The sequence below is a fragment of the Sporobolomyces salmoneus genome (genome assembly GCF_050403485.1).
Source record: "Sporobolomyces salmoneus JCM6883 DNA, S_salmoneus_JCM6883_v1_ctg20, whole genome shotgun sequence".
NCBI classification, from domain to species: domain Eukaryota; kingdom Fungi; phylum Basidiomycota; class Microbotryomycetes; order Sporidiobolales; family Sporidiobolaceae; genus Sporobolomyces; species Sporobolomyces salmoneus.
The window spans coordinates 219,091-243,583 of NW_027481143.1; the positions used below are offsets into that span (position 1 = coordinate 219,091).

Here is a 24,493-nt window from a genome sequence, read left to right on the forward strand (position 1 = left end):
AAGCTTTGAGAGCAAATTGTTGAATGAGTCGAAAGCGAGAATTTCGAATTGGAGAAAGCTGAGAGCTTTACACGTGCGAGTTGCAGTAGACCGCTAGCGTAGCTCGAGTACATGAGCCTAGACGACCCTTGCCTTGTTCAAGAGATCAGATCGCGGTGAAGAACGCGTTCAAGATCAAGAACATTTCTCTCTTCTTCCATCCGACATGACTTCCGAGATGATACCCGTGAGCCTGTTCTCTCTTCTACTTACAATGCAAGCTAACGCGTCCACTCTCTCGATAGCTTCCCCTCACTCTAATAGTCGCCGCAACCCGTTCCAACGCTATCGGTCGTTCCTCTTCCCTCCCCTGGCGACTCTCGAACGAAATGGCCTATTTCGCTCGAATCACCAAAGGAGAATCGTCCAAGGCGGAAGAAGGGGAGAAGAATGTGGTTGTGATGGGGAGGAAGAGTTGGGAAGGGATTCCGAAAAAGTTTAGGCCGTTACAGGGGAGGAGGAACGTAGTGGTTAGTAGACAGGAGGGGTATGATCTGTGAGCCACTTGTCTTTACCGGGAGGAAGAGGAGAGAGGAGAATTAATTGACGATTTTAACCGCGATTTTCGATTTTTCGCAGAGGAGATTCGCCTTTGACTGAGCTCGCAAATTCTTTAGAATCCGCCATTTCTCTCCTCCGTCCCACCTCGTCGTCGTCGTCGTCTCGACGGACATTCCTAATCGGAGGCGCGCAACTCTACAACGAAGCTCTCCTCTCTCCCTCTTCTTCCTCCTATTCGATCGATCGAGTCCTCCTCACTCGAATCCTCACCGATTACTCCGACTGCGATACTTTCCTCCACCCGTTCACAGAAGATCCCGGATGGACGAAGGCGAGTCATGAGGAGTTGAAGAAATGGGCAGGGTGGGAAGTACCGGAAGGGACGCAGAGGGAGAAAGATAAGGCTTATAAGGGAGAGGGGGAGAAGATGGTAGAGTATGTGTTTGAGATGTGGGTTAGAGGGGAATAGACAAGGGGAAGGGGAGGGAGGGATATCGATATTTGAGAATTGTTGTATTTTACGAAAGTGCACTCGGCGGTTCGTTCCAGGCTAGATCTTTCGTTGATCTCCTACCGCATCAGATCGCAAGTGAGCCTAAACTCTTTTCAATGCTAGCCCCCCTGAGCGAACAGAGCTGTGAACTACAAAAGACTCACTTTTCGTTTTCCTTTCACACTGGATGAACTCGCATGTTATCGTCCAATCGATACAGCCCATCGTGCTGGGTCTGAACTGGGTGTTCTCGCGTCAAGATAGTCGCCGAGGCAAATGAGAGATGAACTTGGGCAGAACAGTACAATAAAGCAAATTGAAAACATTGACAAGCAAAAAGACTCGACACCTGGTCTCGTTATCCGATCCGCTCCAACTCTCTCTCCCTTCGACTGTGACAGAACCCTCATCCCCTAGGTTTACCATGATGCTAAAAGCCTGGTCCAAGCTCGAGAGCGTCCTTGAGACGGAGAGCGAGCTCTGGGTTGGTTCCGTGGACGACTTGATCGAGGTAGCGTGCGACTTCTTGCTGCGCGTAGTCGAGGAAAGGTTGGAGATCGTCGAATTGTAGAGGGTTCTGGAAACGGTGAGCGAGAATCGTGAAACAGATCAGGAGCTTGTGCACCAAGGGTTCGACCCAAACCTCACATTTTCCATCGTCGGAGGTTAACTGATCGTAGACGACACCGGATGACAAAAGCATGAGGCCGATCGGATCCTTTCCAACTACTTCCCAGGCTTTGGGGTCAACCTTGCCGCTTTGCCGCCAATCCGAGTCTCGAGATTCCGCAAGTATGAGCTTGAGGTGAAAAAGTTTTCGACGAAAGATTGCGATAAAACGTGATCGGGTTTGTGCTGACCACGGTAAGGCGGAGTCTGATTTCTCGAGGATATGACCCAAAATTCTCTGCGGTGCAACAAGAGAGGAGACGACACATTTGCGAGAGAGACATCAATTTGAGCTGAAATTGATATGAGGGTGAGGGGAATCGCTTTTACCTCGAGGTCCGCCCTTGCGCCATTGTTCACACCTTCGATGAATCCCAGTCCTTTGAGGTCCTTGGCTCTTACGCCCGATCCAGATTGTGCTCGTCGCAGTTCCTTCAAGACCTCTTTCGCTTCGTCGGCTTCCGATTCTGAAAGAAGCGGCCATCGGAGCGGGGACGACTTGACTCCACAGAACCGCCTGTGAACGTGCCAGATCTGTCGAGACTCGAGATGGAGGAAGAAGTCAGCGATTCGAAGGTGAGAAAGAGAAAGTCTAAGGTCTCACGGGCACCCGCGAGACAGACTCGAGACTGGAGAGCTTGAACTCACAAGTTTTTGATGCTCCGTAGAGCAGAAGTACATCCATTCAGTCCCATTCGCACCGCAATCCGAGCATCTAGTCCAACATCTCTTCCCGCAAACTACACAGTCTCCTGACATGTCGGAATCGGAGGATTCGGTTGTGGACATTGTCGAGGCGAATGGAGGGTTGCTCGAGGGCGAGACTAGGGCGAAGTCGAGAGTACGGTAATGGGAAAACGAGAGAGAGAAAGGTGTCCGAGCGGCGAGCAAGTTCCTCCTCTCTTCTTCTTCCGCGGTAACTCCGCGACCCAGGACGAGTAACCGGCATCAAGGATGATAGGGTCTCGTCGCTACGTGGGAACAAAAGGGAAGCGGTAAAATTGTCAACCAGCAAACAGGGAAAAAGAAGCAGAAATGGTCACGTCTAGCGAAATGGGGACCTAACCTTCCTCTCGTTCCACTTTCTTCTGAAACAGACGACACAGTTTCCACCGATTCCAGATCACCAGAAATCCTCCGAGGTAAGAGACTCTTTGACACTCAGAGCGAGCTCGGGGTTGTGGGTGTAGACGACTAGTTCGCAGTATCGCTCGGCTTCGTCCCTCGCGTACTTCAGGAATGGTAGCAACTCGTCGTACCTCGAAGGTTCCGTGTAATAACAAGCGAGAAGTGCGAAAAGGATGAGGATTTTGTGCAGCAAAGTATCGCGCCAAGGTGAATTCGGTGAGTCGGTGTCGGGAAGGGACCAAGCCTCCTGGGCGACGTCGGGCTGTTGGAGTGTGTAGCCAATGGGATCTCGTGCCGTCTCCTGTGCCTCCAGCGTCAGTTCCTCCCTCCCTCGTCGCGTTGGTGAATTTCGATATTTCGCCAGGTTGACCTTGACGTCGAACATTTTTCGACGAAAGATCGCGACGTGGTTCGAGCGATCATTTTTTGAGATCTTGAAGCTCGGATCCGAGTTTTGAAGGATGTGAGGCAAGATGCTCTGCGTTCTCGTCACCGCAAAAGTTAGCGAATCGCGAGTCAGTGCGAGTCTCAAGTTTCCCGATGAACGACCGTTACCCGCTCACCTCGAGTTTTACAAGGCCGATTCCTTTGGCCTTCACGAAGCCGAGTCCCTCCAATTTCTCCGCTCTTGCTGACGTTCGGGATTGTTCTTGTCGCAAGTTTCGGCAAACTTCTCTAGCTTCGTCAGCTTCCGAGTCTGATAGAAGGGGCCATACAAGTGGAGACGAGTTGACTCCACAGAATCGTTTGTGAACGGACCAGACCTGTCGACATGGAAGGAGTCAGCCAATTCGGACAGAGGTTGATACACCATTGCCCGCGAGACAGACTAGAGACTGGAGACATAGTACTGACGAGTCTCTGATGATCCGTCGAGCAGAAGTACATCCATTCAGTTCCGTTTGCACCACACGCTGCACATCGCGTCCAACATCTCTTTCCACAGACGACGCAATCTCCTGACGAGTCGGACGGTTGACTAGCGGACATTGTCGAGAATGATTCGGAAAGGGTGTCGTGGACGAAAGCTACGAAGGGAAGGCGAGGGAGAATGAAGAGAGGAGACGAGGGCTGTACAGAGAAAGGAGGAAAGGCGGTTCGAGCGTCGAGGAAGTACCTCCTCTTCCCTCTCCTCCTTCCGCGGCAAGTCCGTTACGACGATATCAAGATCGATATTGAGAGGCGACAGCGAGAGATGAGGGGGACGCGAGTCGAGCAGGAGGCGGAGTCGAATACCGAAGTGTCGTGAAGCTCGTTCCTCCAACCTTCGCCCCTGGGGGCTCGCGGTCTTCGTGAACCGGCCCTGACGAAGGTATGTATCCCGTCTATGTCCACAAGAAGGAAGGAAGTGGTAATGCTGACGAGGATCCGAGATGAACGGAAACTGAGAAATGTTTGAAGAGGTGCGGAACAGAAATTCTGATCTAGCGACGTTGATTACCAAAGTCCTTCTCGCTACAGACACTGACCAATCCACCTGCGTTCGAGCTCTCTTTCAACGGGCTTCGGCTTAAACGTTTTGACGAAGGCTGGAAGCGGCGGCGATATCTATTTCACGTTGTGACATGTCGGCCTGGCGATGGATGAGCTCGCGCGTGTAGTCGAGACAAGGGCGCAAGTTTTCGAGCTGTGAAAAATCTGCGTAGTAACGAGCAAGGACGGCGCTGTGAATGAAAATTCTGTGCAAGAAAATATCGACCTTTTCCTGGTGTTGATCGGCGTTAAGCAGAATCTTCTCGAAGCCTCGACGATTGAGCAAAGCCCCGATCGGATCTCGGGCCGTTTCCCTTTCGCTAGCCGACGGGTCCTCCGGATTGAGCTGTGAATTCGGTTCTCGACGTTCCGCAAGCTTGACCTTGATTCGGTAGAGTTCTCGACGAAAAAGGATTGTAAAGAGTATTCGATTCTTGTTCGACATTGCGATGCTCGGTTCGGAGGCTTCGAGGATGTGAGGCAGGACATTCTGCGAAGTCGAAGTCGGAAAAAAGGTTAGCGAATTATCTTGGTTCGACGTGGATGTCGACGATCGAGGCGTGGGCTTACCTCTAGATCCACGTGCGTACTGCTTCCTGGAAACTCGACGAACCCCAATCCCTCGAATTCCTTTGATTTTGCTGATGTTTTAGATTGTTCGCGTCTGAAATTTCGTAAAACCTCTCTGGCTTCGTCGGCTTCGCAGTCTGACAGAAGCGGCCAACGGAGAGGGGACGAGTTGACACCGCAGAACCGTTTGTGAACGGGCCAGATCTGTCGGAACGAATGGAGTTAGCGAACGAGGGTTGCAAGAGCGAGGTTCCTCAACTTCGAAGACCTAAAGTGAAAGGGACTACTCACGAGTTTCTGATGTTCAATCGAGCAGAAATACATCCACTCCGTACCATTCGCGCCGCATGCCGAGCATCTCGTCCAACACGTCTTGCCGCAAACAACGCATTCGAGTTCTTTCTGAGCTTCTACCGTCGTTTCCTGCGCCTGGCTAGAGGACATAGCCTCGTGATCGCGTGTGACTCGTAGCTATGGCGAATGTAAGTGCTGACAGTGAGAGCCTCAGAGATGGAGGGGATGAGAAAGTTGAATGAGTCGAAACGGCGAAGGAGGAGGGTGCACGTGTGATGCGACAGACTAGCTCGATTTGGCGGTTCTGTGAAGCTCAGAAGGCGACTGGCAGTACTGGTTGAGTCGGAAGAGAGGTCTAACGGATTCGATAAACTTCGAATCCCTTCGTCTGACCTCCTTCTTGCTCCGATCCTCTCCTAAACGTCACCTCGATCCACACGAGGAAGCTCTCACAACCCTATCGCTTGGCCTCAAAAACTCCAGATCATAGATCAAGATGGATATTGATGATGAACTTCTCGGACTCGCTGAAGGAGGTGCCTCGAAACGCAAAAGCAAATCATCCGGCAAGAAATCGAACAAGCGTAGACGTCCCGCCGAATCCGGGTGAGTTACGCCCATCCACTCTCGTTGCTTAAACCGAAAGTTGTAACACGACTGATTCTCCTACTCTCCCTCCCCTCGTGGTCGTAGAGATGGATCCGCTTCGGATATGGACATGTCTGCGAGTGATTCGGATGCAGCACCGGCAGCTACTACTGCTTCGAGAGGGAGGAAAGTGATCAAGAGCGCTGAACAGATTGAGGATTCGGATGAGGAAGCGGGAGGAGCAGGAGGAGAGGACGAGGATCCTTATCCTCTTGAAGGGATTTACAAAAATGCTGCTGATCGCAAACAGCAAGTCTAAATCTCCCTCTTTCGAACGCGGGATCTCGCAATTAACTCGATTCATCGTTTGTTTCGACAGCATCAAGAGTTTGCCAGAGTTTGAAAGGGAGCACATCATCGCGGAGCGTAAAGAAGAAATGCATGAACGGGAAACGAGGATTCAAGTAGCGAAAATGGCTTCGAGAAGTCGTGGACCGAAACGAGGGGAAGATTCAGATGCGGAGGGAGAAGACGACGATGAGGACGATGAGGATTACGGATCGAGCAGAGCTACGAGGCAGAGGAAAGCTACGGGATTGACTTCGTCGAAGAACGAGGGGTTGGAGAAGTTGAAACGCAGTAGGGCGGAGAAAGGAAAGAAAAAGGAGAAGAAGAAAGAAGTGAGCTCTACCCTTTCTCCCGAGCGGGATCTCCAGGGCAATGACTAACCCCTGGTGTTTTATCTCAGGACTCTGATTCAGACGACGATTACGAAGCAGAAGGAAAAGGAAAGAAGTCGAAATCTCGAAAACGCAAAGATTCTTACGAAACCGAATCCGACCCTGAACTTTCGGATGCTGAAGAAGAAGAAGTCCAAAAGAAATCGAAATCGAAGAAGAAGGAAGGACCTCAGATTACCTTAGCAGATCTTCAAGCAGTGACGGTACCGAGAGCGAAACTCGCCGAGTTTTACAAAGCTCCTTGGTTCGAAGAGTGGGCGAAAGGTCAGTTTCTTCCCTCCATGCCCCATCCATCGGTCTAGCTGACATGTTTGAATGCAGGTGCATGGGTTCGATTGGGAGTCGGAATTGATTCGAGGAAGAACACGATGGCGTATCGAATCTGTCAAATCGAAGGTGAGGAGTCCGTCCATTCAGGGTTTCTGTGCCTTCTGACTCTTTCCATCTCTGCAGGTATCCGAACTGGACGAGCGAAACCTTACAAAGTTGAAGCAACCTCGACTGCGATGACCGATATCGAACTGACTCTCCGTCACGGCAAATCTGTTCGAAACTTCACCATGGAGATCGTCTCGAACTCTCCTGTCGCTCCCGTGAGTCCACATGTGGCTCTCCCATGAGTAGTACTTAATTACTGACACTCGGAGCGTCTATGGATCTTCAGGAGGAGCTTAACCGTCTGAAAGCCACTTGTCTGGAAGAGAAAGTCGACATGCCGACTCCGAAAGAATTGAACAAAGTCAAGGAACAGCTCGCGAAGCACAAGGAATACATCATGACCGAGGTGAGTCATCCGCTCCACTTCGCCGAATACTTGGCTAAGTCGAGTATATTCTTTCGATTGAACAGCAAGATCTCGCTGCCCAACTCGCCAAGAACGGACGACGACCCGTCGGAGCTGCCGCGAAAGCTCGACTCCTCGTCCAACGAGACCACGCCCACTCGACTGGAGATACCGAAACTTACGAAAAAACTGTGAAAGAACTCGCCGAACTCGAAGCTGGAACTCCTACGAAGGAGAACGAACAGGAACGAATGAGGAGGGTCAACGAGAGGAACCGAGCGAGTAATCGAGAGGAGATTCAGAAGGCGGAGGCGAGGAGCCAGGAAGAGAGGAGGAGACAAGCGGCTTCACTTGCGAAGGGAGAGAATGTAAAAGTTGATCCTTCGGCTAGGGTCAAGACGATGACGAGGTTGACCTACGATAGGTGAGCTTCCCTAGTTTGCCGAACTCGAGCGGGTGCTAACGTTCGTGTTGGGAACGATCACAGTCGAGGAGGAACTCCTGGAACGCCGACCGGAGCGACGACTCCGACCAAGAATGGCGCCTCGACTCCTTCTCTCGCCGCTTCTGCTGCGCGTACAAAGGGAAACAAGATCGAATCTGTCGTCGCGAGCAGCGTTCAGCTTGATTTGGATCTCGATTTCTAGAATCGTTCTTTGTGGGATTTTCTGTCTAGTACCTTATAGATACGCTCTTGATTGTCAACACGATGTACTGTCGCATTGCTGTCAACCTTAGCGAGTCCCTCCGTTCGTGTTGGCGAAAATGATTGAACCGCGAAACTTTTTGCTGGCGCTCTTTCAACATCGACGCTTCCACTCGTTACGTCCAGACAGCCATGGCAAGCTTACTTCGAAAACCACCACCTCTCCTAGTTCCCGGTACCTCGACCTCTTCTCTCCGACTCGCTGCCCAAACTTCTTTCGATCCTTCTTCATCTACCAATCCTCCTTACGTCCTCCACGCCGTTCCCTTCAGTCAGGGCTACCTCTTTGCCGGTTCCGATGACTCTATTCGTGCCTTCTCACCTACTCTGCAACCGTTAGGCAAACTAGCGAGCACACAAAAAGGAATCACGAGTTTGGCAGCTGGATCAGCGAAGGATAGTAATGTTGCGTTCGTTACCGCTAAGGATGGGACTGTAGCTGGATGGGATCTCAGGGATCTCACGAAAGAGGCGTTCAAGGTCAGAGGTGAGTCGGATTCCTTCGCTGAATCGACCTCCAAAAGTTGACATCCGACGGTTCCGTCGACAGGCAAGAGCGGCGCACCGTATCTTTGTGCGGCTCAGAGCAGTGAACAGTCCTGCTTGGCGGTCGGAACCGAAGTATACCATTACGAAGCAATGATCGATTTCTGGCGAGTTTTCTCCTTCGACTGCTCTCTTTGCGTCCCAATCTGAGCTCATCTCTCCTGTTTACGCTCGACAGGGATCTACGGACGATGCAACTGCAACACACCTACACCGAATCTCACTCCGACGATATTACCTCCCTCTCCTTCCACCCTTCCCCTTCCCTTTCTCACGTTCTCCTCTCCGGCTCAGTCGACGGTGTTCTTAACACGTACGATATTCGGATAGCAGACGAAGACGATGCGCTACAGAGTACGCTACAAGTCGGAGCGAGTATCGTCGATGCGGGTTGGATGCAGTTGAACGGGCAAGGGGAAATGAAAGGGGTTTGGGGGACTACGACGATTGAGACATTACAGATTTGGGATGCAGATGAAGTGAGTCCTCGATGCGACTGATCTACGCAGATCGTCTATCATCGATGATGACTCACGTTTGTTCGAATAGCAAAACCTCCTTCACGATCTCGGTGACATTCGCGATGTCGCGCTTCAACCTTGGCGCTCCGAGTACCTGATAGGAGCCCACTACAACCCTGCACTCGGAGGAGTATGTCTCCTCGCTGGTACCAACTCGTGCGCTTTCCCCTTCCGCTCTTCTCTCGTTTTCTTCTCGGAATCGCTGACCTCCTCTTTCGTTCTCAGAGGAGATGTCGCGGTCTTGAACGCATCGGATCCTCAAACCTGGGTGATGGAACAAGTATTGTCCGGAGCGGGAGGTCGAACCCTCGCAACGAACCGTGGTCATACCGATATCGTTCGTTGCGCTCATCTCAATACCGAGGTAAGTCGCCGAACTCGCTTCGCTCTCAGTTGTTCCACAGGTCTAACTGTATGTGCTGGTGCGTGTGTAGACTTCGACAGTTGTCACGGGAGGAGAAGATGGTCAGATTTGTCTTTGGTCGGTTTAAACGAGATCGAGCCGATTTACAGCAAGGTCGTAATTATATCTCTCTTGCACATCATGGTGTCGACTCCTTGCGCCTCTTGTCGTGGCGTACTTGTTCGAGAGCGAGAGCGAGGCATTCCGACAAGAGACAAAATTCAGCTTCAGATAATCTCCTTTCGTTAGGCTAGCGCGCCCCTCTGCTCCCACAGCGAATGTGTTGGTGTAGCGATATCGCTTGTGCGAGAACGAACACTCCTTGTGAAAAAGCTTATCTGCGAACCTCGAAGGAACTTGTCGATTTCTCACCTCCCTCTCTTGCCCTCTTTCGCCTCACTGAATCGCTTCGAGTATGGCTACCACGAAACAACAAACCGACTATCTCTCACGCCTACCCGTCGACGTCCTTACCGATTCTCTTCTCCCCGCAATCCCGACTTCCGACATCATCGCACTTGCTCGAACGTGTTGTCAATGGTACGAGTTCCTCACGAAGCCAGGGGAGGACAGTGAGATCTTCTGGATGAGGAGATGTATCAGCGATTTCAATTTCCCCGTCAGAGCTAGCGGGAGGAGAGTTGGATGGTTTCAGCTCTACAAGAGTCTGTCAGAGTCCGCGGCCTACGTTTGGGGTGAGCCAAGTTGACGTTCAGAGGTGCTTCAAAGTACTCACTGACTGTGCAATCGGAATCGCAGGTCAAAACGAGAACGGACGACTCGGATTACCCGATTCGACCTTTCGACTCGAAACTCGGCTTCGTTCCCGCTTGCTCGAAGGAGGACTAGTCCTCCCTACTCGACTCGAACTCCCTGCACCTCCTGTATCGATCGCCGCCGGAGGATGGTCGTTCCATGCGTTGACGGCCGACGGAAAAGTTATGAGTTGGGGAACTTTGAATGGAGGATCTTGGAGTCGAGACGACGCTCCTTTGCACCACGATGGGAGAGCATTGAAGCCGTCCATCTTACCTCAATGTGACGAGCTAGGGCCGATCAAACAGCTCGAAGCGGGAAGAGGACATGTAATCATGCTTGGACAAGATGGAAAAGTTTGGGAGTTTCGTTCGTTTGGCCGAATCGTCGAGGTCAAGGATGAGAGTCTACGATGGGGATATGGAGCTACCGGAGCTGCACCAGAAGTGACGAGTGTTCACGCAGGATGGGTGAGTTATTTATCTCCATTTATTCGCTTCGCCTGCTTGAGCTAAAACCTACTCGATCGCTTAGGACTATTCGGCTGTTCTCAGTTCACGGGCAGATGTCTACGTCTGGTGGGAGCAAGGATCGGCACGTCTCGACCGCGATGCGAGGGCTCACGGGGAAGACTCGCTCACTTCACCTTCGACTCAAGGAATCACCTTTCCTCGCGACATCGAAACCCTGCGACTTCCTCCTCTTCCCGACGCTGACTCCTCGGACGAGAAGATCAAGCTCCTTGCTTGTGGTGACAACTTCATCATCGCTTTGACGAACCATTCGCGTCTTTACTTCCTCTCTCTTTCACCCGTTCCCGATCCAGCTCGACCTCACGCTCGACAAGGCGCCGTAAACGATCCGGAGGATAGTCCCGTACGATCGAGAGACAGTATGGCACGACTCGATGCGGAGTTCCTGTCCGGGAGGAGGAACTGGAGGTTGATGTCGAACTTCTGTGAACGCGAAGAAATCGCGAAATTGGGAGAATTCAAGGACAAGCCTCTCGCAGAGAACCTCAAGATTACTCATGTTTCTGCTCACTTCAACTCATTCGCTGCTTGTGAGCTCTCCTTTCTCTGCCTCATCCGTTTCGACAAACGAGCTGGGTCTGAAATTGGATTTGATAGATTCCGTTCCCTCGACTTCTGATTCGACTGAATCGCTCGTTCTTCTCGGTAATTCGGACTGGTACGAACAGGTGAAACCGAAAGTGATTCCTAAACTGCAAGGACTAGGTGTGATCAAGTCCGTGCTCATCTCTTCCAGTTCCCGCAACTTCGAAACGAACTGACCTTTCGATCAAACCTAGGATCGCACAAGGAGATTACCACAATCTCGCACTCACCTCTTCGGGTTAGTCGGTCTCCAGCTCAAGCCCTCCTTTCCCTGGTGACTGACTCTTTTCCCGCGTCGTAGGCGAGCTTTACTCGTGGGGATCTTACTCTGCTGGAGCTCTCGGACTCGGTCATCCCGTCCTCTCTCACACTCCTCTCTCCGCTCCTCCTTCGTCCCAACCGGAACCCTCAGTCGTTCCTGATCGAAGGCCTCAATTGAACAATCCGAATCAACCTCTCCCCGCTCCAACTCGTCAAGGAAACCCCATGTTTCCCGGATTCGCTGCTCCTCGACCGGTCGTTAACCGACCCAGGGCTCCTGATAGGGTTGAGAACCCGACGAGGATCAAGTTCCATGGAGAAACGGAGGAGAATCGGACGTTCGTTTATGCGGTTACTGCGAGTGGGTGGCACAGTGGAGCTCTCGCGGTCAATCTCGACTCGTCGCAGGGAGTTACTTCTGCGGGGGGTGAAGAAGAACCAATCATCAAACTCGAGAAGAATTCGGAAGAAGCAGAACGAGCGGATCAAACTCTCCAAGCTGAAAACGAAGCGAATAGATTAGGACCGACGGGCGGTACGTGGATGGGTAGGTTGGGAAGACCTTTCAGGGTTGGACTTGCTGCGGGAAGGGGAAGGGGAGCGAATCCTGGAGGAGCGGGAGGTGCTGTAAGACCTCCTTCGAGATAGTTTCCTTTCTTCGTTTGCTTCTGAGTTGCCATATAATATGCTCTGCTACACTGCCTTTCAAGACCCGTGCGATACGATGGCGTAGTCTCAAACGAGTCTTTGCGAGTTGGTTCGGTTTCGAGCTCATCGTTCGACCGAGTTTTCGAATTGCAGACTCGTAATTGCATACCTCATTCACGAGGCAGCTTCTCGCATACTGCACGACGTGATGACACTCCTGATGTCAAGTCGCCTCTGAAAACGACGTTGCGTGAGACGGAGGCGTCAGGACCATTTCGACGGGTTCGAAGCTTGACGCACATTTCTCGTCAAAGCTCGGGGAAGTTGACGCACATCTTCTATTTCTGTTTCTGCCCCTCATCAGCGCCAAGAGAATGCTATTACAGTGACAGCTCTGACGAGCTTGCTGGTGAGCCAACCGGCACGAAGGACGAGGCGCAGTGTCGTGAATGCCTCAGGAAAAGAGCGAAAGAGCAAATTCTGTGCCCGAGCTTTGGTATCTCACTGACCGCTGCGCGAACAGAAGCGTAGAGGAAGAGAAAAAGGAAGATCTGGTTTGCGAGTGCTACGAGTATGTACATAGAGTGAATCGTGAGAGAAGGGAAAAAGAGGAAAACGACAATAGCGAGGGGTTTTTGCGAGTGATCAGAGTATAAACAACGAGTTGAGAGGAACTATGTAAACCGGAAAGAAGACGAGAGAGAAAGACCGGAAAAGAGAGCAGAGTACTATGTGCAAGTGCGAGTAAAACTATGAACAAAATCGAACCAAGTCGGGGCGAGAGAGCGACGAGGTCGACGGAGGGAAGTGAAGCGAAAAACTGCGGGTGAGAGAGAGTGTCGGTAAGGTGATATGTACAGTAAGTAGTTGTCGAGTGAGGAGGGTCGAAGCGAGAGCGCCAGAGTTTAATTTTTGCGACGTTGAGGAAGCCCAGAAGGTGGCATCGCTGCTCCTTCGGCACGAGTCTTGCGTTCGAGGTCGTTCTTGAAGGAAGCGAAACGACTAGCGATATAAGAAGAAAAAGATCGTCAATGACGACGAACCTTTGTACTTCTTCAACGCAACGTTCTCGTCCTCCTGTCCCTCGTAGACCTCTTCATCGTTCTCTACAGGGAGATCCGCCTCGCCCCCACCGACGCTCGAGTCGTAAGAGTCGCGAGAGAAACCATTCGGTTGCGAAGAAGGGAGAGCGGCAGAGATTCCGTCCATCGTTTGAAGCGGCGAGGAAGAGAGGTTCGGGGAGGCTTCGTCGGAAGAGGAAGAGGATTCGTGCATCGAAGGGGGAATGGGTTGAGTAACGGAAGAAGACCTGTCATAGAAGTTCGGAAAAAGTTCAACGAGGTCAGCGATTTGTTCTCGGGCTGAGTGAACGGAGATACCTACATAGTGAAAGTCTCGACGACGTTTACTAGCTATTGTGATGCGGGAGTCGGAAAGTGGGAGGAGGAAGAGGAAGAGACGCTGCAGGGAGAGAGAGATTCCGCTGCGTCATTGCGGAAGAATTTTCCTCTCGAAGTTCAAAAATAATGATGATCCTCCTCCTTCTCCCCTTCTCGCTCGCTTACCTATGAGCTAATTCGTAACCCAATTCTGCTTGAATCGTAACGAGAGCTCGCAAGTTGCGGGTCATTTCATTTTGCAAACCCGTCTCTCGAGGTCGTAATCTTTCGCTCACGTGTGTTGTGAATTGGCATTCTCTTCTAGTCACGCTTACGTACACACAGACAATGCTCGAACGACTCGAAATGAATTGCAATTCGTCGATAAAGCTCGAGAGTCGAGAGGCAGGAACAAAGAAGAGAGACAAAAAGTGCACGAAATGAAGTCATTCAGTGGGCTATCAGATTTCCCCTTCCTCGACTTCTCCATCTTCTCCCTGCAGATCTCAAAGTGCTCAAAAGGTTAGTGTCCCGCTAAGTCGGTCAAAAGGAGAGACAACAGAGAATGAAATCATACCTTTTCCTTCCTCGCCAACTTCGGTACTTTCCTTTCCCTCTTGTCGACATCTGCATCATCGTTATCGTCCGTGACGCTAGTCCTCCTCTTCCTCTCCCCATCCCCGTAAGGCAGATCCCCGGTACTCGCGTTCGAATCCCTCCGCTTCGAGGAAGAACCCAATCTTCGTTCCCGATCTCGTTCCCGCTCCATTTCATACTCCATATCATGTTCACGTTCTTTCGCTCGACGTTCAGCTCGAATTCGGTCCCGTTCGGCTCGTTCGGCTTCTTCTGCTTCTCGGTCAGCTCGTTTTTCCTACGACGTGAATGACATCAAGTCAGTTCTTCGCTGAAGGTGACGAGAGAAAATGACAGAGTCGCCTACTTTTTGGCGTTTGATGAACTTGTCGAAAGCGGTTCTACGTGCGGATTCGTTCGATTCGAGAGCTTGGAATTCAGGCGTGTTTTCGATTCGAGGTAAAACCTGAACGTTGCGAACTGCTTCATCAGTCTCGGCATATAGATAGATAGAGAAATTCGCAACCTTACCTCTTCGTACGTTGATTCGAGGTCGACGGGAGGGTCGAGCTTCTTGTAAGCGTAGCGGAGATCGTCGACCAAGATTCGAAGTTTCTTTTCGGCTCTACGACGTTCTTCTTTCGCTGCTCGGATCGCTCGATATTGAAGCTATCCCAACAAAGAGTCGTCAGCTCCAGTCTTACGTCAGCTTCGAGAGACTTCAGCCAGACTGACCTTATCGAAAGTCGACTTGATCGCTTTGAGATCCATTTTCTCCATCCTCTCATCCCCTTTCAGCGCCTCCACAAACTCTTCCTCTTTGCTCTCCTTGTCGACTCGGATTCCTTTCTCCTTCGCGACGAACTCGACTTCTTGTTCGTCCTGTTCGGCACGCACGTCGAGTTCGTCGACGACGTCCCAGAAGAGGTCGAGGGGAGAAGAGCCGGGAGTACCGAGGAGGTTGAGATAGCGTGGGTCGGAAGAAAGAAGTGGATAGATCGATTGCCAGGTTGTGCCGGAGGCGATTTGATCAGCTGCGACGAGTTCCGAAAGAAGCGCCTACAAACGAATGTGAAACGAGTTCAGTTCAAGCTCAAAAGAATAGGTCAGCGAGGAGTGAACTGACACTGTAGTCCTCCCTCGCTTTCCGAGCTCTCCTCCTCTTCTCCTCCGCGACCCTCTGTCTCTGTTCCGCCAATTCCTTCTCGGCTTTCCTCACTTCATCCTCGACAACGGTCAACATATCGATCGGTTCCATCCTCTGCAATTCGGGATCTCGGTGCCATTCGGGAGTACGGAAGAGAGTAGCTCGGATTTCTTGCCAGCGCAGGGAACCGGCGAGGTCGAGTTGGAGTGAGGAAAGGATTTTCGTGAGCTTGTCCATGTTCTTCCCGCGAAGTTCACGTTTGCGAGTCTATCAACGCCCGACGAGCTGTCAGTCTGAACAGCGAGTATGTAGAGTGAGGTCGCCTCACCTCTTCTTTCTGTTTGAGGTTGTTTACGAAATCGGTAAACAGAATCTTCCTCTCCTCATCGTTTCTCGGTCCATTCCAAACCTCCGGAACTTTCTCCAACATAACTCCCTTCGCCCTCTCGAAACTCCACCAACTCTTGACTCCTTCCTCGTACATAATCCCTCCATTCAATTTCTCCAACGCTTTATTCCAATCCTTCCTCCACTTCGCCAAACTCTTCTCCCTCTCAACTTTCTCCTCCTCCCTAATCTCCCGCAAATAATCCTCGAATGCGGATTTACGTTCGGCGAGAGTTTTGAGCGATTTGTAGTAAGGGTGAGTGATCGCTTCTTTCATGACTTTTTCCCAATTCCAGGTCGAGTCAACGTTCAATTCGGATAACATGCCTTTGAAGGCGCGTTCTGCTTCTTGAGGAGTATCGAACACGACGGGGATTGAAGAGGCGGCGGAGAGAGAGGCGGCGAGAGGAATCGCGGGGAGTCCGGGAGGTCGAGGAGGGAGAGAAGAACCGGCAGCGACGAGTGCGCCACTTTGGGGAGTCATAGGGGAAGCAGAACCGACACCGATGGCGAGTGGGGAGCCAGCTGAGGGGTGAGGGGTTGCGGTCGAGGAAGAGACGAAAGAAGGACCTCGAGGCAGAGAAGGAGAACCGTTCATTGCAGCAGGACCGGTCGGCGGGTTACTGCGAGCAGCGAGGTAGTGTCAGCTTGAGATACTCTGAGTGTGAAAAGAGAGTAGGTAGTTACCTGTAACGCGCGATAATGTCTGAACGCAACGAAATTGTCAGTTTTCACAGAAATTATCTCGTAGACTCTCCCGTTGGGACCTACCTGCAATCTCTTTCGGCGGGTTCCAAGTCGTCTCTTTCGTCTGGTCATGTACCCAGTACTTCCTCCCTCCCGTCTCATACTCTTTCCAATGAGTTTGTTCCATTTCCTTTTCGGCCGGAGTTTTCAACTCTGAAGGTTTCTCCCACACGGATTGACCGTTCTTCGACCAGAAAGGACGACCATCGGGTGAGGTGTGTTTCGTCCAACCGTGTAAGGGTGGTGCTGGAGATGCAGACTATATAGAGAGAGAGAGAGAACAGCAGGAATTAGCTTCAAGGGAGAGCGAGAAATGAGAACGGGTGAAAGTTACCATGACCGTGGAGCGTCTAAGAGCTCAATGAGCACGTGGTAGAATCGAAAAGTGGTTGGTCGCGAATCGAAAGGTCGATTCGATGATTTGGCTGGCGGGACAGATCTTCTCACGCTCTCTCACATTCTACCACCTGTGCGACTCGACTACCAGCTAACAGCACACCCAAGAACCAGCACAATCCGACTACTAGCCTTACAGCAGAGGCAACATCAAGAAATCGCTCATCGTCAAACTCCCTTTTCCCCATCAGTCTCCAACTCACCCTCCGACGACAAGAGGAGGACAGATAGATGGCTACTCCTGCTGTAACCTCTGCCGATGATGCAGGTTGGAGATTCGCTCAATGTTTCGGTGACAAGGTAACTGTCTAATTCGCTCTCTCATCAGCGACAGACGTCAACCTCCCTCTCTCTCCCTCGCTCGATTGAGACTGACTCGGATTCAAATCATCCTGTTACTGCTGAGTAGGGTGAAGTTGAAGATATCACGGAAGCCGACATCATTTGTGAGTTTCGAGGAATCGCCCCACTCTTCCCTTCCCTGTCCTCTCTCTCCCCTCTCTCGGCTCATGGACTGACTGACTGACCGACTGCTTCGTCTTGCTTTGTAGCTACGGTTGAGTTCGATCACACGGGAGATTACCTCGCAACGGGAGACAAAGGAGGTCGAGTCGTCTTGTTCGAACGCAACGAAACGAAGAAAGGTTGCGAATACAAGTTCTACACCGAGTTTCAATCGCACGAACCTGAATTCGATTACCTGAAATCACTTGAGATTGAGGAGAAGATCAACAAGATCAGATGGTGTAAACGTCAGAATGCGGCTCATTTCCTCCTCTCTACCAACGGTCAGTTCTCTCTAGCTCGTCTTACTGAAACGTAAACCAGGAGAGAGCTGACAATGATCGAATTGCAGACAAGACGATCAAATTATGGAAAGTGTTTGAAAAATCTCTCAAAGTCGTCGCAGAAAACAACGGTTCCGCCGCCGCTACTGGTGCTCCCCCTCCCTCTCCCCCTCCTCTTTCCCACACTCAATCGATCCCCGGTCTTCCTTCTTCTCCCTTCTCCGGACCTTCCGGCTCTTCCTCCTCTCTCAATTCGACCGATCCAACAACGGGACAACCGATTCCTTACCTGAGATTACCCCGAATGACTTATCACGATACGATCGTCGCTGCCGTACCGAGAAAAGTTTACGCAAACGCTCATGCGTACCATATCAATTCGATTTCGATCAACTCGGATGGCGAGACGTACATGAGTGCCGACGATTTGAGAATCAATCTATGGAATTTAAACATTTCGGATCAATCTTTCAGTAAGCTCACTCTACCTTTCTATGTGTAAGAAGTAAGGATGCTGATGAGGGAGTGAATGGATAGACATTCTCGATATCAAACCGGTCAACATGGAAGAATTGACAGAAGTCATCACGGCAGCCGAATTCCATCCAGTCTCTTGCAACTTGTTCTGTTATTCGAGTTCGAAGGGAACTGTCAAACTAGCGGATATGAGGGAACAAGCGCTTTGTGATAAACATGCGAAACGTAAACCTATCTCCCTCTTCTCCCTCCTCTTTCTCCCTTTCACTGACCTTGAACTCGTTTACGATCAGTCTTCGAGGAAGAAGAAGACCCATCAAACAAATCCTTCTTCTCGGAAATCATCTCCTCGGTATCGGACGTGAAATTCTCGCGAGATGGTCGATACATCCTCTCTCGAGATTACTTGACGCTCAAGATTTGGGACATCAAGATGGAATCGAAACCTCTACAAACGATCAACGTTCACGATCATTTGAGGTCAAAGTTGTGCGATTTGTACGAGAATGATTGTATTTTCGATAAATTCGAATGTACCTTCTCTGGGGATGGAAAGTAAGTCACCTCGACACCCCTCTCTCTGAGTCAGCGCAAGTACTGATGGGATAATGTGACGAGTAGCAACGTCTTGTCAGGAAGTTATAACAATTACTTCCACATCTACGATCAAAAAGCCGAACAAGACATCGTCCTCCAAGCCGACAAATCCGCGTTCAAGGCAAAGAAGATCGGTGCGAACAAAGGTGGGAAAGGCGCGACGGGAACTGGAGCAACTGGAGGAGCGAATGGAGGGAAGAAGGGTGCAGCGGGAGGTGCGAATGGGAAACCGATTATTGATACCGAGAATATCGATTTCAATAAAAAGATTCTACATGGTACGCTAGTTCCTCCAGTCAGTTCTTTCGTAAGATCGTACTAACGGATTTGAATGGCGTAGCTTCATGGCATCCTCGGGAGAACACGGTGGGTCCTCTCTCTCAGTTCCATCTACGGAGAATTCGGAAACTGACCCCGCAGGTTTCCGTTGTAGATTGCGATCGCGGCAACAAACAACCTATTCCTCTATTCTCAAGCAGGTTCTTCAGGAGGTTCATCATCGAGTATTCCTACAGTAGCAGGAGGAGGAGGACCGTAAACAAAGAAAGCTAGACGCTCCCCCTTCTTTTTGTTCGTGATGGACACTCCTTCCCTCTCTCTTCGATCATCGTCGTCTCTTTTCGTGATTTACATCCTCCCCTCCTATCTGGAACGTGATAAAGCAGTACTCTCTCTTTCTGAATCAATTCTCGACTACCGTAATCGTTTTCTTTCTTTTGTTTTCGACCTGTAAAAAGATCCTTTGCCTCTTGACCTTTCCTCTCACAATCTCTCTAACACTCATCCACTCTCATCCTCTACTGCTTTGTCCTCTTCAGCTTCTGTATGTAACGTTCCATTCCTCCTCTAACTAACCTCTTTTCTCTCTTTCGCCCTTTGATTTCTTCGCACCGCACTTCCATTTCTCGCCCTATACATTATTCTGCGCTACATACATCTCTCTCTCTCACCCCTACGAGCCCCTTTTCCTCTCCTCACGATTCCTCGAAAGTAGAAACCAATCCTGATTCTCCCCTGACAATCCCAAATCATTCAGTGCACCACCTCCACTTCTCGCTTCACCTGACTCTTCTCGCTGCTGCCTTGACAGACTGACGTCATTGTGGTTCTTGACGCGGGAAGCACGAGGTCGTCAGACAACAGCGAAAAGTGCTCGTGCTCACTCTCTTCGCTCGCTCGCTGCTTCTTTGCGAAACCGCTAATAATCACACCCACCCCAACTTTTGGCAAGCATATGGCATCGGGCTAGTTAGCTACTTCAAGGACTCGTCAGAAAACGCCAGTAGAATTTGGCGAAACTCGCAGGACAACTTTAAGTTCTCTCTCTCAACCTCAACCAACTGCCCTGGTCTCACGCCTAACCATCAGACAATCGCCAGACCCATCCACTCGCTTACCCCTCACGTCGCTCAACCACCTCTTTCGCCTCTCGGCTCGTTCAACTTCTTCATCTCTTCTGCTTCTTCTCTCGCTTTCAGCACATCCGACCGCCTCCGCCGCGAGTCACCAGCGATTGCGAGGCTATGGCCTCTAGTCCGGCGTCTGGTCCGACTCCATCACATCCTCAGAAAGAACTCGAATGCGTTGTTTGTGGGAAGAAATGTTGGACGAGATGCTCAGCTTGCGGCGCGAACGGTATTGAGTGGATGTACTTTTGCTCTACGGATCATCAGAAACTCGTGAGTTCAACTTCCCCCTCTCGAGTGTTTAAGCGTTCCCTTGCTTTCTCTCGTGCGACTTCCTCACTACCTTAGACTCGACAGATCTGGTTCGTTCACAAACGGTTCTGTGGCATCAACTCCTCTCCGCTCCGGTGGCCCCTTCTATCCGATTCGGAAGCCGAGGAAGCCAGAGAAACTTTACGAAATCTCCGACGCGAACAATCTCGGTCGTCAACAACAGCGGAGGAACTGGAGGGTTTGGGTTACATCGAGATAGAAGGAAGTGGTACGAGAGAAGACCTCGAGGTGAGGCCGCGCGATTCAATCACCGTGAACTCAGACTCGCACGAATTTGAAAGCTAACTTTTCGCCAATTTTTTCATTGTCTCGCCGTTACAGAACGTCCTACCTCACATCCTCGAAAGCTCGGAACCGGCTATAACGATGTCGGCACATGGTCGATCTGTTCTTGCAGCGGCTTGTCGTCGAGAACTTTTTCAAATCAAGGACAGACTTGTCACGTCTCAGATAAGGAGTTCGCGACAACTTGATGAGTGGACAGCCAGAATAACCACACAGGATCCGATCGGCCTGGTCCTCCTTCGCGATAAATGCATCACGGATCAGGTTTTGTCTTTCGACTCCTCGCAGGTTTGGCTCGACGTTTTGCTCCATAGAGTTCTCATTCATTACGCGGTTCTCGCTCGCTCGTTTATGGAAGAAGGTTCGAAGTACAATGAGCTCCGCCCTCTCCTTCAATACACCAGGGACGAAATCGCACGCTACTGCGACAACGTAGTAAGCACCGAGAATCCTGAGCTCGCTCGACGCCTCAAGAAGTCCCTTTCTACTACCTACTAAGCCTTACTAGTACGATGGAGTCACTGGCGAGGAAGAGTGTCCGTCAAGGTAGAAGAGAGGTGGGAGCGAGCGGGAGGAGGTCGAGGGTTCATTACGCTAGAACTTGAAAATATGAGATGTGCTTCGTCTTTTTTCCTCAGCATTGTCGGAGCCTTCCGAGGGCGACGCACCACTTGATGTCAGTTCGCTCTCACGGTACGAGTTACGCACAGTAGAGCTGAGAGCGACTCAGCCTGTCAGACGAACGAAGAGTCTTTGATCTGACAACTCGTCAGGCTCTTCCACCTCGTTCATCTTTCCGGTCTTTCCACTCGCATAGAGTTCAAGGGTTTTCGCTCTCAACCACGAGCGTCGCTTGGACGCCCTCAAAGCTCGCTTCATCAGTTTGGAGCTTGTCGAACTCTTCATCTCCTCTGGGCTCTCTCTCGCTCTCATCACACTCGTTTGCCCGTACTCCGAGTCACAATCGATCACAAGTCTATATCCTCTAGTCAACCGCCCGATACGTCAGGAGATTGCGTTGTTTGCGGAAAGAGATGTTGGACGAGATGCTCGGCTTGTGGAGCGCATGGTACTGAGTGGGTGTACTTCTGTTCAACGGAGCATCAGAAACTCGTCAGTTCTACGTCTCGCCGGTCTCTTGTCTCTCTCATGGGCGAGAACTTTCTTTCGTTCTCGACTTCGACTTCACTATCCGCTCATCTCCACAGGTCTGGTTCGTTCACAAGCGATTCTGTGGAGTCAATTCTTCTCCTGTCTATTGGCCGCTCTTGTCAGACTCGGAATTCGAGGAAGCGAGGGAGGTCTTGAGAGATTTGCGTCGAGAACAATCTGCGAGCGGATCGCCAGCAAGTTCTGAAGCCTCGAAGGATTTAGGGTTCATCAACATGTTACGGAGCAGTGGAGAGTTAGAGGTAGGTCACGTCCGAATCTGCGGGATTTGAGCTCAGATAAAACGATTTACCAACTTTCTTCGTTTTCGCTTTGCAGAAGGTCGTGCCTCAGATCCTCCAGAACTCGAATCCGAGTTGGCCGATGACGAAACAGACTCGATCCTTGTTCGTGGCGACCTTTCGTCGCGATATGTTCCAGGTCAAGGTCAAGCTAGCGGAGCATCGAGATTCGACTTCACAACAAGCCTCGATCGATTCGACGCGTAAAGGAGCGACCAACGATCCAATTGGTTTTGCACTCTCGCTCGTCTTGTCTTGGACCTCATCAAGTTCGTCGACAACTCGCAGAGTTGGTTCCACGTCCTATTGCACAAGATTCCCATTCAGGCCGCAATCCTCAGTCGCTTGGCGGAGGACGTCTCCGAACCCTCTCGCTATGAGTCTCTGATCGAGTATACGACGGGAGAGATCGCACGCTACTGCGATCGAGTCGTCCATGGGATTGACCCCGAGCTCGCCCTTAACCTCAAAATAATTTTCGAGGACTAATCTATCTCCTGGCGATCAAGTAAAAGCAGGAACCCAGTATTTGTCGAGTCAAAGAGAGCTGGAGCGAGAAGAAAGTCGGGCGGAAAGTTCGCTAAACGTGATCATCCACATTTCGTTCGTTCGTGTTTGACGGTACGTCGCTCGTTTGAACAACTGCTCAATTTTACCTTCATTCTTCCTCCACACATTGACAAGACACCACTCTCCTTCGATGCCATCTGACGAGAACGCCTTCGGTCGTGAGGAGTAGAGCTTGGAAGAGTGAGCCTTCACGATGTCCTAGAATTCCGCCCGTCTACCGGCTGCTCGATTCGCATCCACCGATTCTCTCGATCAGCTTTCTCCCAAACACCTTACTCGTCTTCGTCTTCGTCCTTGTCATCGTCGCGGAGTTGCCGCGGAGTCCGGAGCGAGGAAAGGAGGAGCCTGCTCGCCGCTCGGACGCCTTTTCTCTCTCTCGTTTTCCCGCTATCCGACTTTCGACTTCGCACCACTCTCCGGAGAGCGCTGTACCCATCAACCAAGCTCGACAATGTCCGCCAACGAATCGACCGACTCCGATTTGTCAGGAGACTGCGTAGTTTGTGGAAAGAGATGTTGGACTAGATGCTCGGATTGCGGCGCAAATGGTACAGAATGTATGTATTTCTGTTCAACGGAGCATCAGCGTCTCGTGAGTGTAGCTTCCTTTGGTCGAAACCTTCGACGGGCAGAGTTGTCCCTTTCAGCTTTGATTGGCTGACTCTCATAATCTCGATAGATCTGGCACGTTCACAAACATTTCTGTGGAGTCAAAGCGTCCCCTCTCTAGTGGCCACTAATATCCGATCCGGAATCCGCTGAAGCCAGAGAAATCTTACTACGCTTGCGACAAGAACAACTGCGTTCTCCGACGAATTCGGCAGGTCTGGATGGTCTGGGCTTCGTAGAGGGAGTAGGAAGCGCCTCTAAAGCGCCACTCGAGGTAAGACCGCGCGATCGTCGGAACCGCAGACTCGCACGGACTTGATTCGCTGACTTCTTTCGTGCTGCAGCTTGTCTTGACCCACATCCTTGAGGGCTTCCCTGAAGGAACGACGATGTCTACACGGAGTCGATCTATTCTCGCAGCGGTTTTCCGTCGGGACATCTTCCGAATCAAGCGAAAGTTGGTCGAGTCTCGTTTTTCCGATGGAGGACAAGTCTGGGATTGGACAGTGAGGGAGACGGCAAGGGATCCCCTTGGCGCCATGCTCGAACGGGGTGGCATCACCGATGAGGATCTGGAGGCAGCCGAATCAAACACTTGGTTCGACGTCTTCATGCACAAAATCCTCATACATTTCTCGATTCTCGCTCGCTATTACGCCGGACCCTCTACCCTCAAATACCTGCGACCTTTCCTTATATGGACCCAGTCGGAGGTCGAACGCTACCGCGACGAAGTTGTCCTCAAGATGAACCCGGAGCTCGCTCTCACCATCACAACTCTTCTGGCAAGTGGTCCTCTCTAGCGGTGTGGAGAACGGAGAACAAGCGCGATGGATAGAGGGAAGGGAGTCTGTAGAGTGGGAGGAGGAAGGGGTTCCCCTTCCGCTAGAACTTGTAGATCTTTACTTCCTCGAACCAGTTATTCTGAATCGTCATTTTCGTATCGCAAGCGGTTGTTGACTATAGGACAACGCAGTGACTCGCACCAGCGCCCCTTCGAGGGAGGTCTTGAGAAATGATCGCTTGCGGAACACGAGTCCCGCTCGGACGCCCTTCACGCTTTCGGACAGATCTGGTTCGTGGACAGCGGGTTTGCGAAGACAACTC

General features: G+C 51.2%; 11 protein-coding genes across 11 annotated transcripts; 6 read left to right on the top strand and 5 right to left on the bottom strand.

Annotated features, from left to right (window-relative positions):
* Positions 1 to 205: 205 nt before the first annotated feature.
* On the top strand, positions 206 to 1,009 carry DFR1 (dihydrofolate reductase; the record flags this gene model as incomplete). Its single annotated transcript, XM_076631867.1, has 3 exons — positions 206 to 226; positions 285 to 535; positions 619 to 1,009. The coding sequence occupies 3 exons, from the start codon at positions 206 to 208 to the stop codon at positions 1,007 to 1,009; spliced, it is 663 nt and encodes a 220-aa protein (XP_076488203.1).
* A 454-nt stretch (positions 1,010 to 1,463) lies between these two features.
* On the bottom strand, positions 1,464 to 1,736 carry JCM6883_006489 (uncharacterized protein; the record flags this gene model as incomplete). Its single annotated transcript, XM_076631868.1, has 1 exon — positions 1,464 to 1,736. One exon carries the CDS (start codon positions 1,734 to 1,736, stop codon positions 1,464 to 1,466), a length of 273 nt encoding a protein of 90 aa, XP_076488204.1.
* A 1,089-nt stretch (positions 1,737 to 2,825) lies between these two features.
* JCM6883_006490 (zinc finger MYND domain-containing protein) lies at positions 2,826 to 3,820 on the bottom strand (the record flags this gene model as incomplete). Its single annotated transcript, XM_076631869.1, has 3 exons — positions 2,826 to 3,308; positions 3,394 to 3,594; positions 3,686 to 3,820. The coding sequence occupies 3 exons, from the start codon at positions 3,818 to 3,820 to the stop codon at positions 2,826 to 2,828; spliced, it is 819 nt and encodes a 272-aa protein (XP_076488205.1).
* A 520-nt stretch (positions 3,821 to 4,340) lies between these two features.
* On the bottom strand, positions 4,341 to 5,317 carry JCM6883_006491 (zinc finger MYND domain-containing protein; the record flags this gene model as incomplete). The annotated part of the gene is made up of 3 exons (XM_076631870.1): positions 4,341 to 4,793; positions 4,874 to 5,077; positions 5,165 to 5,317. The coding sequence occupies 3 exons, from the start codon at positions 5,315 to 5,317 to the stop codon at positions 4,341 to 4,343; spliced, it is 810 nt and encodes a 269-aa protein (XP_076488206.1).
* Positions 5,318 to 5,663: 346 nt separating this feature from the next.
* On the top strand, positions 5,664 to 7,926 carry RTF1 (RNA polymerase-associated protein; the record flags this gene model as incomplete). Its single annotated transcript, XM_076631871.1, has 9 exons — positions 5,664 to 5,773; positions 5,861 to 6,064; positions 6,135 to 6,435; positions 6,504 to 6,759; positions 6,817 to 6,891; positions 6,949 to 7,088; positions 7,160 to 7,279; positions 7,345 to 7,703; positions 7,767 to 7,926. The coding sequence occupies 9 exons, from the start codon at positions 5,664 to 5,666 to the stop codon at positions 7,924 to 7,926; spliced, it is 1,725 nt and encodes a 574-aa protein (XP_076488207.1).
* A 191-nt stretch (positions 7,927 to 8,117) lies between these two features.
* On the top strand, positions 8,118 to 9,543 carry JCM6883_006493 (uncharacterized protein; the record flags this gene model as incomplete). The annotated part of the gene is made up of 6 exons (XM_076631872.1): positions 8,118 to 8,472; positions 8,536 to 8,638; positions 8,710 to 9,010; positions 9,081 to 9,208; positions 9,278 to 9,416; positions 9,487 to 9,543. 6 exons carry the CDS (start codon positions 8,118 to 8,120, stop codon positions 9,541 to 9,543), a joined length of 1,083 nt encoding a protein of 360 aa, XP_076488208.1.
* Positions 9,544 to 9,870: 327 nt separating this feature from the next.
* JCM6883_006494 (uncharacterized protein) lies at positions 9,871 to 12,238 on the top strand (the record flags this gene model as incomplete). The annotated part of the gene is made up of 6 exons (XM_076631873.1): positions 9,871 to 10,150; positions 10,215 to 10,681; positions 10,746 to 11,274; positions 11,342 to 11,459; positions 11,524 to 11,567; positions 11,631 to 12,238. 6 exons carry the CDS (start codon positions 9,871 to 9,873, stop codon positions 12,236 to 12,238), a joined length of 2,046 nt encoding a protein of 681 aa, XP_076488209.1.
* Positions 12,239 to 13,240: 1,002 nt separating this feature from the next.
* JCM6883_006495 (uncharacterized protein) lies at positions 13,241 to 13,868 on the bottom strand (the record flags this gene model as incomplete). Its single annotated transcript, XM_076631874.1, has 2 exons — positions 13,241 to 13,547; positions 13,804 to 13,868. The coding sequence occupies 2 exons, from the start codon at positions 13,866 to 13,868 to the stop codon at positions 13,241 to 13,243; spliced, it is 372 nt and encodes a 123-aa protein (XP_076488210.1).
* A 210-nt stretch (positions 13,869 to 14,078) lies between these two features.
* Positions 14,079 to 16,811, bottom strand: JCM6883_006496 (uncharacterized protein; the record flags this gene model as incomplete). The annotated part of the gene is made up of 10 exons (XM_076631875.1): positions 14,079 to 14,114; positions 14,195 to 14,491; positions 14,561 to 14,659; positions 14,725 to 14,862; positions 14,929 to 15,252; positions 15,320 to 15,607; positions 15,669 to 16,350; positions 16,415 to 16,433; positions 16,499 to 16,733; positions 16,809 to 16,811. The coding sequence occupies 10 exons, from the start codon at positions 16,809 to 16,811 to the stop codon at positions 14,079 to 14,081; spliced, it is 2,121 nt and encodes a 706-aa protein (XP_076488211.1).
* Positions 16,812 to 17,101: 290 nt separating this feature from the next.
* CDC55 (protein phosphatase 2A regulatory subunit CDC55) lies at positions 17,102 to 19,270 on the top strand (the record flags this gene model as incomplete). Its single annotated transcript, XM_076631876.1, has 9 exons — positions 17,102 to 17,170; positions 17,280 to 17,316; positions 17,422 to 17,658; positions 17,727 to 18,131; positions 18,196 to 18,360; positions 18,429 to 18,690; positions 18,757 to 19,010; positions 19,073 to 19,098; positions 19,166 to 19,270. 9 exons carry the CDS (start codon positions 17,102 to 17,104, stop codon positions 19,268 to 19,270), a joined length of 1,560 nt encoding a protein of 519 aa, XP_076488212.1.
* A 4,505-nt stretch (positions 19,271 to 23,775) lies between these two features.
* Positions 23,776 to 24,189, top strand: JCM6883_006498 (uncharacterized protein; the record flags this gene model as incomplete). Its single annotated transcript, XM_076631877.1, has 1 exon — positions 23,776 to 24,189. The coding sequence occupies one exon, from the start codon at positions 23,776 to 23,778 to the stop codon at positions 24,187 to 24,189; it is 414 nt and encodes a 137-aa protein (XP_076488213.1).
* Between the last annotated feature and the right edge of the window lie 304 nt (positions 24,190 to 24,493).